Here is a 17,806-nt window from a genome sequence, read left to right on the forward strand (position 1 = left end):
GATTACAGCCTTGTTTAAAGCAGACCGTTTTGTCGGCGAGGTTTACACCAGTATGGTCTTTTGATGGGATACCACTTCTTGTCTGAAAATAATTGCTTCTCCGGGTTCCCGACAGAAGAGCAGACAGAAGCAGAGTTTTACAAGAATGGGGGGGGAACGGTAGACTAAAATACAATGAGAAAGCGGAATGAATAAATAAAGATACAGCGGAGCCCGAAACATGATTTACCAGGTGCGATCCCCTTGTTAAAGGTGCACTGTTAAAAAATCTCATTACCTCTCATTTTGATTGCCTGAATGACAAGACCTTGCCGATTTGCTAACCCTGTACCTGTGGGGAAATACCCTTGCTGCTATCTTGAAGGGCAGTCCAACGCTTTTACCCTCAGATTTTACATTTTATCCCAAACTGTGTCCAACTGTGTCCAAGTATGCAACTTGATTGGCTCAGACAGCACCCTTAATCAGTAAGGTATGGACATGGACAAAGTTCAGGGAGATGCAGGAATATTTCCAGTGGAAATACATTGATGAGCACTACCTATAAAAGGCCTTTCAACATGGGATAAGACTGCCCTCTGGATATTTCCAACACAGGTGCTCCTTAACACAAAAAATGACTTAAAAAATAAAATATGGGACATATTTGTTGACATTAGCCTGGCTAGGTTTCCTAGACGCAGAAGTACTTCTGATTCTGAACCACATTTGCCTCCGGCAATTTCCCTTGCTCCTCATCTTTGCAGATGTACCACCAAACCCTGTTGATATTTGGCAATGACCGTTGGTCGATTCGGAAGCAACCGCATTCCTCCTGGATTTCAGCATTTAGGGAAATCTATGAAATGGCCTCCTCAATCTTCTCTCCATCGTCCCGTGAGTCAGGTGTCAAAGGCCTCCTACCCGTCCCATCTGGACCCCGCGGGGGCCGCCGGGGGCCATTTGTCCATCCTGACCCGGAACTCTCCCAGTCGATAATGGAAAGCGAGGCAGACTAGGCAGATGCAGAGGCAGGAGTGAATGCAAAGACGCACACGGGTTTGGTTTGAATGCCAGCACTCTGATTGTGGCTGCATCTGGCGACTCTGCTGTGTAAGCAGATACAGCACCTGTCCGCCAGAGCCCTTCGGGTCACTCGTCTTCGGCTGCCAAAGACGCATGCTGTAGGAAAAAGGAGAGGAGGCTTCTCTTTGCTCTGCCTCTTCTTGGATTGGCGAGGCTCGATTAAGCCGTGATCTGAGACTTGAGTAATTACTTCATAACGGTCCTGTGTTTAATGTCCTCATATTTCTATATTTAGAGTTGTCAACTTTAATATTCGTTGAGACAAACCATGGCTTGATTTTCACACTTCTTTCGTACTCGTTTAATTTAATAAAAACAGTTTTTTAAATATTTGTTTGTATTTATTAAGCTATTAATACTTTTAGCTTTTTATACGAGGTCATGTACTTTTATGCTGTGACTTCTATGTGTATCATAGCCAAACTGCGTCTCCTATTCTCATGACTCTCGTAAAAGCTTGGACCAAAAATAAAATGAAAAACAGACAAGTGTACTGCTAGATTTTATGATGACTATTCAACTGTGAAAAATGAAGATACTGTAGCTTGAACTTGTCTCTGTTTTTCATTACTCAGGCGAACCAAAACAACTCTAGAGACGTGTAATTTGATCCGCTATAATACATATTTATATCCCCCTGCATGCATATGCTTGGACCTGCACAAGTTTTAAGATCCTCAAACACACCATATGGGGTGAAAAACAAGCATTGCATCAAAAACAGCTTTTAATGCCCCAGATATTACATATGCTTATTCAATTCCTGGAATCAAAAACCCTGCTTGTTCAAGTAATACCTCTGTAATACCAAAACTAACACAAACTATGTCAAAAACGTGCATGCATATACGAAACAACCACACAGTACCCGAACACACAGCAGAAAGCAAATAACTGCCCCTTTCACGTCGATTTGCGGCAACGCACACTCTCACACGCACCCATGTGCTCCCCAGAGACCAATCCACCGGTCATTCCCCCGGTCAGGCAGGGACCGCACGGCGAGGTCGTCCATTAGGACCCGGTGTAGATCTGGGAGTGGTGTGAGGCTGTGACGGTGATGAACCCTGTTGATCTCCATAGCAAACGAGCCCCGCGGGATCCCCGGGCTTTAGGGCCCATCAAATATTCATGGCGTGTTCATTAAGTATTGAACAGGCCTTTAAAAAGTATTTAGACAAGCAAGCTTTCATTAGGGGGGGATTACGGTCTCCGGGTTGGGGGGGAATGTGGAGGAGAGAAGGGAGGGAGGTCTGAGGATGGACGGGGAAGCCTGCGAGGAGGGGGCGGGAGGCTGAGGTCAGGTCGAGGAGGGACATTGGGAGGAAATGGTAAGTCGTTTTTTGGCTGAGTTGGTGACAGGCAGCTGAGGAAGGAGGGGATGGGAGGAGAGGAGGACAGACAGACAGACTGACAGGACAGGTTAGCTGCGGGAGGAAGACAAGGAGTGCAGGAAATGAATTAAGATCAAGTAGATAGGTGACGCTCACTGGCACCCTTATATTTATTTTACTGGTATCGATACTAATACCAGCAGTTTTTGGGGTATATCTTTTTTTTGTAATGGAATATGGAGGGATTTTGACATGGAATCATTGTTTTCTTGTAAAATGGTTTTTATGACTTGTTTTTTCATCTTTAAAAATAGTTGCATAGTTCAGGATATATTTGCAGAAAAAAAAACACTAGGCCGACTGAGCGACAAAAGAGCTTACCCTATTTATTGTGGAAGAAACAAACGAAACGGCATTCATTAAACATTGATGGAGCATTCAGACAGTGGTTAGACGCCCTGGGGTTTTTGTAATAAATGATTCAGTTGGAGTTTCGGGAGAGGGGGAAACTAGGGGCCAGATGAGAAAAAAGGGTGCTGCAGAGAAAGGCCCTCGTAAACACGCATATTCCGGTTTCCACACAAAGTTTCAGAGACCTGGCAGATGAGGATAAACGTGACTATGCACCCTAGACAACCCCGCGTACGCAGTGTTGGAAGGCAGTGGGATCGTGCCAGGGATGATCTTGGAAGGACAACTTTTAGTCTTTCAGCAGTGCAATCATGGAATATCTTGCATCATCTTGCATGAATCATCTTAAATCAACTTTGTGAAGCTTTAGGAATACTTTTAAGAATTTGCCCATATCTGCCTGTAATTGTTGAACAGATTTAATTTGTTGGATTTTATCTGCTTGTTTAGTTATTTATCTGTCATTTTCTATGGTGTAATCTCGGCTTCATAGTAAAAGCCGCTCAATGATTCCTCTGAGACTTTTAAATAAAGTTTGAATGAATCAATGACATTGGGAGCGAAACGGGCGAGAGAGATAAAGCCTTGTGCATGTCGAAATACATTATGACGAAGACATTATAACTAGTTTTGCATGCCAGTCCGCCATAAGCCGTGCGATGCCTGGGGTTTGGGAGAACGGTTGTGGCTGGCCCAACCCAGGCCAGGTTTGGCTGGACATCTGTCTGAACGGGAGGCCAGACGTATATGCCACAGCAAATAAAACACGAGCTAGCAGCAGTTAGTCTGGTTCCAAGCCTAGGTTATTATGGTCATTCCCAGACCATGTCTGGTCAATTATAGGAGTCAATGAGGTGTGAACTCTTCCCAGAACAATTGCTATGTAGAAACAGAAAACCCAGTACCATTTTTAACTTTTGTGAAAGTCTCGGTTAATCTCCACGTACACAGATTTCTAACTTTCTCTATCAGTGTTCAATTTCGCAGAAACCTACGCAGATGTCAATGCATGAGGCCCCGGAGTGTGGGAGAATAGTGTAAATAGCAGACAATAAGTTGGTCTAATAAGGAAGAAATCGAGAATTGAGGAAACTAAAAGGGGAAGGAAGAAAAGGGAATGGAAGAAATTACGACAAAAAAGTGGAAGCAGAGTATGAGATGAATCTCCAGCAAAGCAGCAAAGATCACGAACACCGAGCCCAACAAAGCGTACTTCTAAACCTTCCTCACACATCATAGATGTTAAAGTAACAATGCATTCAATTCTCACCTTGGGTCTAGGCTTTTAGATTTTTCACGCAAAAAATATAAAAATACAGAGCAGCAGAGTTTGGTTCCAACCCCCTAAGCGCCACCACACATAGACTTAGCCGACACCTCTTCGCCCTCTGTTTACCCTCTGGCTCCAAAGCAGGTGTTGATGCATAGCAGGGTAACCAGGAAGCGACGCTGACACTAGGCCCAAGCCCCGCTGTAATGATGCAGCGATGAGGCTTAATGGGGCTGAAAACAAGGGCCGACCGACGCACAGGCTGGCGGCACAGTCAGGGACAGCACAGCCAGGGAGAGGTACTGGGTGGTGCGAAGCTGCTCCCAGCGCCTGACAGATGTTACACACACACACACACACACACACACACACACACACACACACACACACACACACACACACACACACACAGACGGATTGAGCGAGAGATGGGTTAGAAAGGTGAGAGAAAGACAGGAGAGAAGGGAAAGGCAGCGAGGGAGACGGAAATAGGCATAGACACACAGGGACGGAGAGGGAGGGAAAAGTGAGGGACAGGTAGGGAGAGTGAGAGATGGAGAGAGGGAGGTGGAAATAGGTGAAGACACACCAGGACGGAGAGGAAGGTCGAGGCGGACGTGAGATAAAGGAAGGGAGAGGAAAGTAAACAAGCTAGAGGGGAGGAGTGGAAGGACGAGGTACAAGTGAGATATACGAGGGAGAATGTCCGAGGGGTGGAGAGACAGAAATAAGCAAGGGAAAGGGAGGTGAATGTGCAAGATAGGATGAGAGAGACAGAACGGGGGGGACGGTAATAGGTAAAGACACAGGGACAGAGAGGGAGATGGAAAACAGGCCAAGTGACAGAAGGAGGTAGAGAGAGAGAGGAATGGAAAGAGGTGAGAACTCGGAGGCACACTGAGTGGGTTGGCCGCTGTGAAGTTAAGCAGACAACGACTTATTGCAAAGTCAAGCGAGCTTAAGTATTTTTCATTTCCCGAAATGTCTGTGTCCTCTTCTTCAGAAAGTGTACCTTGCTGGCCATTTGGGCCCAGGAGTTGGCTTAGTTGCCAGAATTCAATTACCTCACCCGGTATGCTCAGCGCGCCGGGGCGGACACATCGCTGCTCCGTTTCCCTGCCAACCCCGCCGAGACGGCACAAATTAAGCCAGTGGAAGAATCGACGCAAAGTAAATTTTACTGGTTCATGGATTTTTTCACATGCTCAGGGGAGAGGATCTGAGACTGGATCAGAAGTGAGTGCATCTGCCCTCACTAATGCAAATTTGCATGCTCTCTCCTTTCTTATTTTTACCACCAACAGCATGTGATCAGAAACAATGCCATTAACTTAATTTCACCAAAGAGGTTCAAGATAATGATCGGGAAAGATGAAACCATTTCTGCTTGAAGAATGCGTGCTTAATGAGCGACGGGCAGGTTGTAATGTGGGGAAAGTTTGAAGCGAATGGATTTGGAACATCTTTTCGTATTTTTAACACAGAATTACAGCTGGACTCGTTTTTGTTACATGCAAGCAGACAGAAAAAAAGTACTTGGACATGACGTAACTGAAGGTAACTTCTGAAGATAAACGCTAGAGCTCGCTAGCATAGCGGAACAACCGCAGTGTCAAGAGTGTCGAGCATGTGACCGATTAAATATCCAATCATTTTGGGTTGCTGTGGCACACTTGGTCCTCCAGTTTGCGGTCCTTTGGACGTAGAATATTATAATTATAATATAATATAAATCATAACCACTATCATTCATGCTATAAGAGGTTTTTCCACCATATCGGTCTTGGCCCTTTCTACCTTCCCTCCAGATTTAGTGACTTTCTTACCATTAGTTACGTCATGTCCAAGCTTGTTTTTGGCATGCCCGTGAACTGCATTTCTAAAACAAATATTCTAGCTTGTACGTCTAAAAGAATGATATTTATTACGAACTATACTTTGCTACTCCCCCACACATTAATTAAATGGGTTTCCAACCTGCACATTTCTCTCAAAAGGGCTCACAAATTAATATTTTCTGAATCTCTTCTTCCTCCAGAGAGATTTTAAGAGGTACACATATCTTGTTTTATTTATAATTATTTCAAGGCAGCTGTGAACACTCCATTGGTTGTAATTAAACCTGTGTTAAAGCCGGTACGAAATATGTTGTACCCGTCTGGTACCACTCGGTGTACATAGATGGTAGCACGGTCCATGGTTGAAGACGCACAGCACTTTACATTGTGCTAATTACTCACTTGTCTTAATCTATCTGCTACTGGTCCAATTAGCTAAACACACCCCAGTCAAAACAAATCCAACTCTAGTCATTTGCATACTTTCTCTTGGTGAACAAAACATTACATGGGAATCCACTTTAATTATAAAAAAAATAACCCTCTATCCCTGTAAATATTTAACCCTTAAGTTCAGTTCGTTTTTTGCTTCACATCACGTATTTCCACGCTTGTCGCCTTGATTCATGCGTCATCGACCTGCTTTTTTTTCATGCTAAAAGCTCTGAAAAAAAGCTCTGAACTGAATGATCTCGTACGATTCATCGGGTGCTCGTTTGTAATTCCCCGTGGCCGTGGTACAGTCGACCCACTTATAAATAATCGGAATAATGACTGAGAGATCGTTAGTGCTGGCACTTGTCGAATAAATACATGAGAGATCAATCGATCTGTGTCGATCTAACACCGCTAGGCAGGGATTGTTTCAGCAGCTGGTGATTGAGTAGTTTTCCCCACCTCTTCCCCACCCGCAGCACTGCTCTGGCCTCCATCCACCTGGCCCCTACACATCTTTGCAGGAGCACTTCTAGTTTGTGTGAATTCTGTCTAAATATAGAGACGAAACGGACCACACAGTTCAACCAGCAAATCACTCACAGGAAGCACTGCATCCGTGTGTGTGTGTGTGTGTGTGTCCGTCTGTCTGTCTGTCTGCCTCTCGCTCGAGGATCTATATCTCTACCGGTGTTGGCTCAAGGTAATTGATCAATTAGGAAGACAATCTGAAAACGCTGGCTCACAAACACCACACCGGACCAGCTTCCACAAGCCACCACGAGCCACTGCTGTAAATCTGTCCGAGCTAAGCTTGGAAGGAGGCGAATTCTCTTCCCTCAGGTAACATACAATGTGTACAGCGGTGGTTTACCATAGCTGCCTCTACGGTTTTAAGAAGGAAGGAGCATTAAGATACATTTTGGGGGAAAGAACACTTGTAATCTGTGAGTCTGATTTAGATTAAGACGTTTGGTGATACATTCAACTTGGCAGAAATAAATGTTGTAAGGCAGCTACCAGCGTATCCCTCAATTTATTTAACCTCAGGGAACTGGAGTATCTTACATCACTCAATACTTTTTAGAGCAAGTTCTTCATCTGCAGTCTGTCAGTGCGTCATCTTAAAAGGATAAATTTGAGTTCCTATTTATTTTTATTTTACCTTTTTTAAATGTTTTCTATGTATTTCCTCTATTTGTTCTTTACATAATTCTTGTTTTTGTCATCCATCGGTTTACTAGAGTTAGGATGACAGCAAGACTGCATACCTTTTTAAGAGCGGGCAAACAACTTGCATAACCCACTGCTTGACAAACTGGGGAGGGTCTGTCTCTAGTCGTACACACTCACCTTAACACACTGACACGTGTTGCACACATTGAGGTGTCAATTAAACGACTAGTACCACACGTCCCACACATAGTATTGGAAAGCAGTTACAGATACATTGCCCAAAGGAACAGTATTCACTCAGAAGTGCCTATGTATTTAATTAAAGGATCCAAGTGCGGTTATTCATCAGACTTGGTTGAACAGAATAGTAAACGCAAAAAAAAAAAAAACAACAGCAGCCAATACAAATAAAAAGCAATCAGAGTGGCATTTCTAAAGGTTATGTCTCTTAATAAACGTGTTTTGCTGAGCACGATCTCGATGTCTCCAGACCTTATTAAAGCTCCAGGACCTGAAATGAACCCTCCAATAGCCAGCCCGGATGTTTTGCCTGCTCAAGACGCCTCTGAAAGAGGTTGTGCTTGTGGTTTGTGCTTTGCCCGTCGGCAAACAAAGTGAGGCAGGCGATGGGATCCGTGACTGTGTGAGAAGCACTTGGGGGGTTTTCGATCGGCTGAATGGCGAATCTTCCTCCGGAAGCCTAATGGCGTCTTTCACCGCTCCGAAACTCCATCTCACTTTTCTTCTCACATTCCCCTCACCCACTGGAGTCCCATTATTGTTACTTTTTGGGTGTCTGCTAAAGTGCATCACAGCGGCGGCAGCGGCTGATATCATCAGTCCTGCACTCGCTGGTGGATACAGGGGGGGGGGGATGTCGAGGAGTTGTTTCACACCTCCCCGAAAAATATGGGTATTTTTTCCTTGGCAATACAGCTCATTGTAGCACATGCTCACGCTAATCAACTCTTTCCCTCACCTTCCCCCTCCTCCTTCTTCTCTCCCTCCTCCTCTCCCTCTTCTCCCTCCTCATCTCTCTCTTCCTCTCCCTCCTCCCTCTCTCTCTCTCTCACTCTCCCTCTCCCCCACGCCTCCCTCCCCCTCTCCCCCTCTCTCCCTCCGCCTCCTCCTCTCCCTCTCCCTCTCCATCCTCCACCTCTCCCTCTCCCTCTCTCTCTCCCCCAGCAACAGGAGCAGGACCCCACCAACCTGTACATCTCCAACCTGCCCGTGTCCATGGACGAGCAGGAGCTGGAGAACATGCTGAAGCCCTTCGGCCACGTCATCTCCACTCGCATCCTGAGGGACGCCAACGGCCAGAGCAGAGGCGTGGGGTTCGCCCGGTACGACCCTTGACACCGTGGAGGGAGGAGGAGGAGCTAATGGGCGCATGAGGCTCAGGGGGTAGAGCGGGTTGGCCGGTAACCGCAAGGTTGCTAGTTCGATCCCCGGCTCCTCCTAGCTGAGTGTCCAGGTGTCCCTGAGAAAGTCACCTCAGCCTAACTGCTCCTGACGAGCGGGATGTCGCCTTGCATGGCTGACGCCGCTGTCGGTGTGTGAATGTGTGCATGAATGGGTGAATGTTGGGCCATTTACCATTTAATCCTAGCTTGTAGCTTTGAGAGTGAAGATACACAGACACTGGTTAGCACATGAGGTCAATTGATTGTTTGGTAGGGAAAAACAGGCATGCATGATCTGCATGCCTGCAGATCATGCTTCTGCAGGCATGCCATCGCCCGTAATTAAAGTCATGGTTTACATCGCGGTGATAAAGGTACATGGTGTGTTTATCGCCGGCCGATTCAAGCGAATATCTCTGTTAAACAGAGATATTGGTTGGATCTCAACCTTGTCGTTATGGATTTTTATCCCCAGGCTCGGTTTAAATCTGGGCTGTATGTTATCACCACTTTCTTTGGTTCAGTGCCGTATAACAGGCAGCGATAGCCTACCAATAAAGAAAACCATCAAAGTGATTTATGATTAACCAGATCTCTGTTTATTTTCAGTAAACTGAGGCCACTATGATTGGTGTTTTGCTTACAGTTTGAAACTTAACAAGACTTCCTGCCAATTGCACACAAGTACACCCGCACACACACACAAGATCACCAGTGTCTCTAGCAAATATTCAATTATATATTAACCTCGCAATTTGCGTGTGTGCATGCGTGTGTGCGTGCGTTCATGCGTGTGTGCGCCTCATCATGCATAACCAGTGACCCTGAATGAGTCCAGACTGTACTTAAATCATTGGCACACTCTACTGTGTAACTGAGAAGCTCCCCCACCTCATCATACATACGCACGCACACACACACACACACACACACACACACACACACACACACACACACACACACACACACACACAGGCACACACACAAACACCCACACACATAGGCACGCACACACACACACACGTGCATGCGACGGCTCTGCTTGCCTATAAGGCAATTAGTCACTGAGCCATGAGTGCAGTTGAATAGGGCCAGATGAAAGGGACACACACACGTAACACAACAGACTGAATAGAACCGTTTTATTCAACAAGAGGGAACTCTATTACCCCCACAAACACACACACACACACACACACACACAGACACACACACACACAAAGTACGTGACAACTTTGCACATGGACGCACATGTACACAGCAACTTAACACACACAATTAAACACAAACAAGCAACAAAGAGGGCATTCCGAGTTGAGCATTAGTTTGCTTGCGTCAGACGTGTTTATCAACATATATACAACCTTATATATCGGATGGATGTATATTGATGGATACCAGTATTTGATACTATCATATTGAATGGCCTGTGTCCCTCTCCTTATCCCTCACTTTGTCAACAACAGAATGGAGTCGACAGAGAAGTGTGATGTGGTGATTCAAAATTTCAACGGAAAGTTCCTCAAAACACCACCAGGCATGACAGGTAAATGTTGTCCTCGCTTTCACTTTTCTATCTATTTTCTTCTTTTGTCTCGCTTTCTGCTCACCCCACAACCACACAGGGTGGATGCGGTGATCTTATAAACTCAACATGCCCAGTTGACTTGATTACAATGATATTTTATATTGTAAAACATTGACAAATTGCGCAATTATTGCTGGAATTGGAAGCCTTGCTGTTTTCCAGATAGTAGATAACAGCTATCCATCTGTGGGGTGAGATGGGGTGAGGGCCCATTTAACTGTTACAAAGCTATAAGAAGTAAGAAGTGTGTGTGTGTGTGTGTGTGTGTGTGTGTGTGTGTGTGTGTGTGTGTGTGTGTGTGTGTGTGTGTGTGTGTGTGTGTGTGTGTGTGTGTGTGTGTGTGTGTGTGTGTTTGTTGGTATTGTGAGGGGGTAACATGAAGGAGAAAAGCAATAAGTTCAAGGAAACGATGAAGTGATTGAGTGTGCTGCAAGAGAGAGAGAGAGAGAGAGAGAGAGAGAGTGAGAGAGAGAGAGAGAGAGAGAGAGAGAGAGAGAGAGAGAGAGGAACAGAGAGAGAGGTAGAGTGAGACAAAGAGGCTGAATTTATGTCTATATGAGGACCAGGGGAGAAAATCAAAGAGACAAAGAACGATGGGACAGGAAACTAGTCAGAGATTGGATAAGAACAAACAGAATGACATATTAAAGAGCATACCATTTGATGCACACATACCTTTCGCTTGTACACACACCCACACACACACACACACACACACACACACACACACACACACACACACACACACACACACACACCCACCTACACGCACACACACGCACACTATTTAGCTGATCATGTACAGAGCAAATCCATGAGTTTACAGCCAGGATCTGATGATTTATGTGGCTGACATTCTGCTCCATGCCAACGTTCTCCAGAACATATGGTTGTATTTATTTATGTTGTAATCTTCTTACACATCTATAATGTAAGATTGATACGCAAAGAGAGACAGACAGACAGACAGACAGACGGACGGACGGACGGACGGACGGACGGACGGGCGGGCGGGCGGGCGGGCGGGCCCCCCGATAGATAGATAGATAGATAGATAGATAGATAGATAGATAGATAGATAGATAGATAGATAGATAGATAGATAGATAGATCGATAGATCGATAGATAGATAGATAGATAGATAGATAGATAGATAGATAGATAGATAGATAGATAGATAGATAGATGTGTGTGGGTGTATGTGTGTGAGTGCGTGCGTGCGTGTGTGCGTGTTTGTATGTGTGTGCATGTCTGCGTGTGTGTGTGTTGATTAATGCTATGACCTGTAGAGGTTGATGGAGAGGAAGGACACATTCACTTTTCACCCTCTAGCTAGCCCATGGATTTCCCCTATTGATTAAATGGCCAAGCGCACCCGCGCTTATTAGGAGGAAGATAATTTGTCCGCAACATCCCTTTTTTTCTGTAATGGAGATCGGAGGGAAAGAGAGAAATAATTTCATTTGTCTTTGTGGTAGCATGAAGTTGCATGAGTTCTTTAGAGCACACAGGCTCTCTTGATTATGGTGGAATTTCAACTGTGGGTTGCATGGAGCTGTTGTGTACAGTTGTCTCACTGTACGTTCACACCAAAAGCTGTAAAAGATTCAAAATCGCAGAATAGCTCAAAACACAACGCTGTCCAAAATATTTACAGCTCATACCGCTCTTGCGATATGGAAAGATGGACCTCCCTACACTAGTATATAGTATAACACTTTAGGGGTTATTAATACGAATCGTTACCTGTCTTTGCTTTTCTTCCCTATCATTAGGGATCCAAATTATTTTTAAATATTCCGAAAACATGATTATAATATTAGAATGCAGAGAAAAACTTGGCGTATTAAAAACTTTATTGTTGGGTCATGAATGTTTTAATGGTTGAATTAGGAATGGGCGAGCAAAAATAGTATTCAGTATTCACTGAATACTATTTGCCCATTCTTTAAAGATTCTCTCGCAGGCAAGAGAGAGAGGGACTCATGTCCACGACTTTTTATTTTGATGTCATGTTATTGAGTTTCTGAATGAGCTATAATTGATAACATCCTCTTATTATACCGTTAAGTTCATTTTGTTTTCTAGTTTACATCCATTGGGAACCATTTGAAAGACGAGATGTATCCATCTCTTACCTTAATTGCGTTTAAATGAGGCTATTGTTTAGGGCAGGGTCCTTTGTAATTGGCCCATTATGCGGTAATATCGATGATACGACGGCTCTATAGAGGAGCGATGCCGCCCGAAGGCTCTCCTCGGCGGCTCCGCCTTCCCACCAGGTAGGCCACACACTGCTGGACGCACGAGGGCTCTCTGAGGCAGATCACTGTGAGGCAGGGAGCGAATATCAGTGGGATATCCAATATCTTCCCAACTGAAAAATATATATGGACTTTCAAACCACAGCCATTAAGATGCGAGATTAGGTTCATTCTGTTTGGCCTGTAAAAACAAGGAAACGTACATGTTTTAAGACCAGACAATATTTTTTAATTTAAAGACTATTCGAATAATTGGAAATTCATGACCCATCCCTAGTTTGATTGTGACGATCTGTCACAAGAGTATTTCTATTTTTTGCGATGTTTTTTTCTTTGATTACTTGGAAAAGAGGTAGACATATATAAATAAATTACATTTTTATTGCAATTTTCCTTTCAATTATAAGAGCCTCTTTTACCATATAGCCTCTAATGCGAGGGCGGGTCTTTGGGAAGACGCTACTCAGAGCTGGTTCTCCAGCTTTGGGTCAGTCAATCTTGAGGTTAACAAAGTCTTTGCGAGGGTCAGATCTGTCAGATTACGGTTTGAAGCTGGTTTGTTGGGCATCCGAACCACGCCGAAAAGCATTCAGCCCTCAAGAAACTTCCGCCACACGAAGTTGTCCTTGCGACTCATTCAGTTTAGCGTATCTGAGCTGTGATGACACTCCAGGTTCAACCTTTCCATTACAATTGCCTCCACAAACTCAGGCCTGCCTTTCAAAAAAAAGCAAAACTGAATGGATTCCTGAAAACTATTACAAATCGACTTTTCTTTACAGTAGCCATTTTTGTGCATGTGCATGGCTACAGCGAGGCAACTTCTAGCTGGGTTAGGAGCGGTGGATTTAAGTCAACTTTATTTGATTGTATATGTTTACCTTTATTTTTCATAGACTAAATGTTCAGCCCCGAGGGCTGCCGATCCCCATTACCGCTGTAAAGAGACACAGCGGCACTGAGTCAACATGAATTGCATGCCAAATCGTTGTTTTGTTTCTTTTGATTTGTGTTGTTCTGTAAAGCAATGGAGTATACGTGAAGTTACCCTGCTTGAAGTTTAATTGAAGCTTCACTCAGGACCTACTAGGTGCAGTTGTAGTGAGGTAATTAACAGGAGGAAGTGTGTGTTAGGCTCATTGGTTCATGCTACAATGAGTTCACTGCTTGTGAGGCAACCATGCACGCTGTTCCCATGTCTACAGTTCGACAAGTAAATAATCCAGTACGTGGTGCATGCATATCGGGCTAGTCATGGATTTGCGTATTCTCCACCACTGCGTGTTTTTTTCTTCTTCAATCTATTCATCTTTCTTTTTATGGGGAAGACTTTTTGTATTTTAATTCAAAAGCAATTAAATCAACAGTAAATAGTGTTTTTTTATTGTGAAATATTGTGAAATATTTTGACACAATCAGTTTCGATAACAGAATGACTAAATAATAAAAACATAAAATAATCAAATAAATAAATTACAATAATTGTTTGAATTGTAAGAGAGCGCTCTCGATTATAATTCAATAAGCGCAACATAATCCGCCTTTAGTGAGTGTTTCCTGATCTGTGTGTACACAAACACGTCAACTAAGTGACTAAATAATTTAGAAGGTATTTATCAAGAGTGTTGATAAATAATATCACAACCTGTGTCTGTACCGACATGGCCAGTATAAACCTATGCTATCAACCTCCTGTATCTCCTTCCACCGCCCCCTGCTTCTATCGCAACCTCCATCTTCAAACATCTGCATTAGGATCCATATCATCCAGCAGATCCCTCCTGGGTGGCTTTCAAACCGCGTGTGTGTGTGAGAGACAAACCTGGGAAATCTCACCAGGATAAGAGGGCAGCCTTTGGAGCCCAGTGTGGCCGTTTCTCCGGAGCGTACCGAGATATCTGGATATCTCCAGAGATACCGTTGGTTCATCTGAACTCAGGTTATAAAATGCCCTTGTTTTAGTTTCCTGCAACCCCGTTAAAAAGGTCCTCTTCATCATGCCTTTAGCCTATCAAGATTCAGAATCGTGGGGTGTGTTCATATGTGATAGATGTGTTGCGCTGTTGCATACCCCGTGAAGTACCGGCCTAGATAAGACCGCTTTCCTGAAGTCACTGTTCCCTGAACATTCAAGGACAATCGTTTGAATGTACTTTATTCCATGCATTCCAAGAATGCTCCATTTGGGACCAATGACCTAGAATCTCATCTCATCGCATATGAATTAGTTTTCTTTATTCAATGAATCAGTTTTCTCTCACTCCCTCATTGTGTTTGCTTTCTCTTTCGAGACTCCCCCAATTGCATCTCCGTCTCTGCCTTCAACGGTTCACCTCTCCACCACATCACTCAATCACTCTCTCTTTCTGTTCTCTGTCTCTCTGTCTCTTTGATTTATCTTGCAATCAGTCCAGAGTGGCGTTGTTTAAATATTTGCACTTTTAGCTTGAATATGATTGAGGGTAGACCTTCACTGACTCAAATAAATGGTGTGGCTGTTGGTGTGTGTGTGTGTGTGTGTGTGTGTGTGTGTGTGTGTGTGTGTGTGTGTGTGTGTGTGTGTGTGTGTGTGTGTGTGTGTGTGTGTGTGTGTGTGGTAGTGGGTGTGGTTGTGTTTGTGCGTCTGAGAGATCGAAAATTCGATTCATTTTCAAATCATATGAGGATGCCAAAACAAGGCAGGTAATTTGTCTGCCATAGGTGAGCCAAATGTGACACAAATCTACCAAGGAGACATTAACAAACGCTGTGAAGAAACTCGCCCCTCGTACACTTCCAACTTCTTTATTTACTTATTTTCTCGTGACTTCCAAAAGTAATGGATTTTATTCATACTTATACGTCCTTCTGTCTCGCGACTGATTTCCTTTTGTGACTCAAATTGCCTCGACTTTTCATCAAGTTGTCATTCAGATTCTAATTCAGCGTTTATGCGTCTGCTGAGGCTAAACCATGGAAACACTAACGCTGCGTTTGAAGTTATCGCTGTGTGTAGGCGTTGCCGTCTGTGTGTGTGTGTGTGTGTGTGTGTGTGTGTGTGTGTGTGTGTGTGTGTGTGTGTGTGTGTAGCTGTGTCTTTCTTTGTCTGTCTCTGTTATGTCTGTGTGTGTGTGAGTCTGTGTGTGTCTGTGTGTGTGTCTGTCTGTGTGATATGTCTGTCTGTGTGTGTGAGAGTCTGTGTGTGTATGTATGTGTGTGTGTGTGTGTGTGTGTGTGTGTGCGTTTGTGTGTGTGTGTGTGTGTGTGTGAATTTGTGTGTGTGTTTATGTCTTTGTGTGTGTCCGTGTGTGTGTGTGATCCAGACCAGAGGTGACTCTCCTCTTCTCCATTACCCTTGTTTACATTTAAGTAAGGTGGTGAAAATGACCTTATTTATTTGATTCCGTGACGAATGTTGTTTCTCTAACGCATAGCGTGAGGCCAGCCATTAATAATGCTATTGTCGGAGCTCCGTTCCGCTGCTCAGGTGGTAGTGCGTATTCAAAATGAGGTCAGTTAATCTATCAGTATTATGACTCGGCCTTTCAGTCCGTTTCTTATCATACTTATCATACAAGCTTAGAGGATGGTATTCAATTATTTTGTTGATTTTAATTCAACCATAATAATAGCCAAACATATGTGGAATCATTTCATAAATGCTCACTTTATTTATTAGTGGTAGGTTTTTTCCGGTAATTGGCCTGATTCACCTAGCGAAATCCTGGTACTAAACGCTAGCTGGTTTGGGGGAACTGAATGTGGAGTTCAGCTAGCGTTTAGACCCAGGATGGAGGATCACCGCATGTTGATCCTAAGTAGTTCTGAAAGTGAGTTGCCTGTTAGCCAATCCTAAACTATCAGCCCTGAATACTCTGATTGGCAGAGAGAGGTAGGTAGGGCACTCTCTTCAAGGACCTGCAATTGTGCCTCTAACTCTCTCTCTCTCTCTCTCATCTCTCCTCTCGCTCTCTCATCTCTCTCCTCTCTCTCTCTCTCTCTCTCTCTCTCTCTCTCCTCTCTCTCTCTCATCTCCCACTCTCTCTTCTCTCCACTCTCTCTCTCCCTCCACTATCTCTCACTCTCCCTCTCCTCTCTCCTCCCTCTCCCTCCATCTCCCTTTTCCACTCAAGTTGCCTCTAAGTGTTTAGCATTTGCATTCCAGTCACCATTGACTCATCGCTGGCCGTTTGATGCCAGCATCTCCATGTGATGAGTTAGAAAGACACAACATACAATTGATTCTCAAACAGAGATTGATTCTGAATCTCATCTAGCAGCTATTGGACGGTTGGCTGGGACACCCTCCACTGCCTTCGAATCTTTCCAATGCCAAAAGAATCAAAGGCGCAAGGGTGAATAATATATATTGTTTCACATCCAAAGATAGAAACCTCTGCGTTGCAGTATGATATTTAGTCGTACAACAGCACCATAAGCTCATACATTCTCAGCATGGGAGCAAATGTATTCCTCCCCAACGATTCATCCCCAGCGATGAATCGTACCCCCCAACCTGGCAGCATAACACCGTCATCTGCCAGTCGAGCCAGACAGCACCACATGGGACATCTGTACATAAACCGAGGGAAGGCTCGGAGTTATGAAGTCGGGCACTCTGTTAGTATTCATGGAGCAGGTGATCGATTTTATTGATCACAGAAATGTTAGGATCCATTAAACGGCGCTCATTTGAGTACGTCTATGTTTCAGGCGAGTGTTCGAACCACGGCTGCACTTTGTACTTGGTGCCTTGCTTTGTCTTTGGCTGCGTTGTTATTCTGCCTTTGCACTTCTCATCGTTTCTCAGAGACATGTGTTATTTATTTGCTGCTCTGTTGATCACAGTACGCACACACGCACGCACACACACACACGCACACATATACTCAAACACACACACGCATGAACACAAATGGAGCCGGTTGTGTGTGAGTGGTCTTTCGAGACCCATATATAATTGTGCACACACACAGTTGGCACATACAACTGACTTCCAAACACCCCATTTGCTCTCCCTATTGCCGATTTCGTTATTTTTT

At 44.3% G+C, this 17,806-nt stretch overlaps 1 protein-coding gene across 1 annotated transcript in view; it reads left to right on the top strand.

Moving 5' to 3' along the window:
- The window catches only part of LOC132459083 (RNA-binding motif, single-stranded-interacting protein 3-like), an 86,571-nt gene that overhangs the window by 49,957 nt on the left and 18,808 nt on the right, over positions 1 to 17,806 (top strand). Inside the window, exons 4-5 of the mRNA XM_060053458.1 lie at positions 8,715 to 8,872; positions 10,399 to 10,576. Of these exons, the coding sequence (XP_059909441.1) occupies positions 8,715 to 8,872; positions 10,399 to 10,576 (336 nt within the window). The remainder of the gene's footprint in view (positions 1 to 8,714; positions 8,873 to 10,398; positions 10,577 to 17,806) is intronic.

Source organism: Gadus macrocephalus, chromosome 6 (assembly GCF_031168955.1).
Source record: "Gadus macrocephalus chromosome 6, ASM3116895v1".
In the NCBI taxonomy this organism is placed as follows: Eukaryota; Metazoa; Chordata; class Actinopteri; order Gadiformes; family Gadidae; genus Gadus; species Gadus macrocephalus.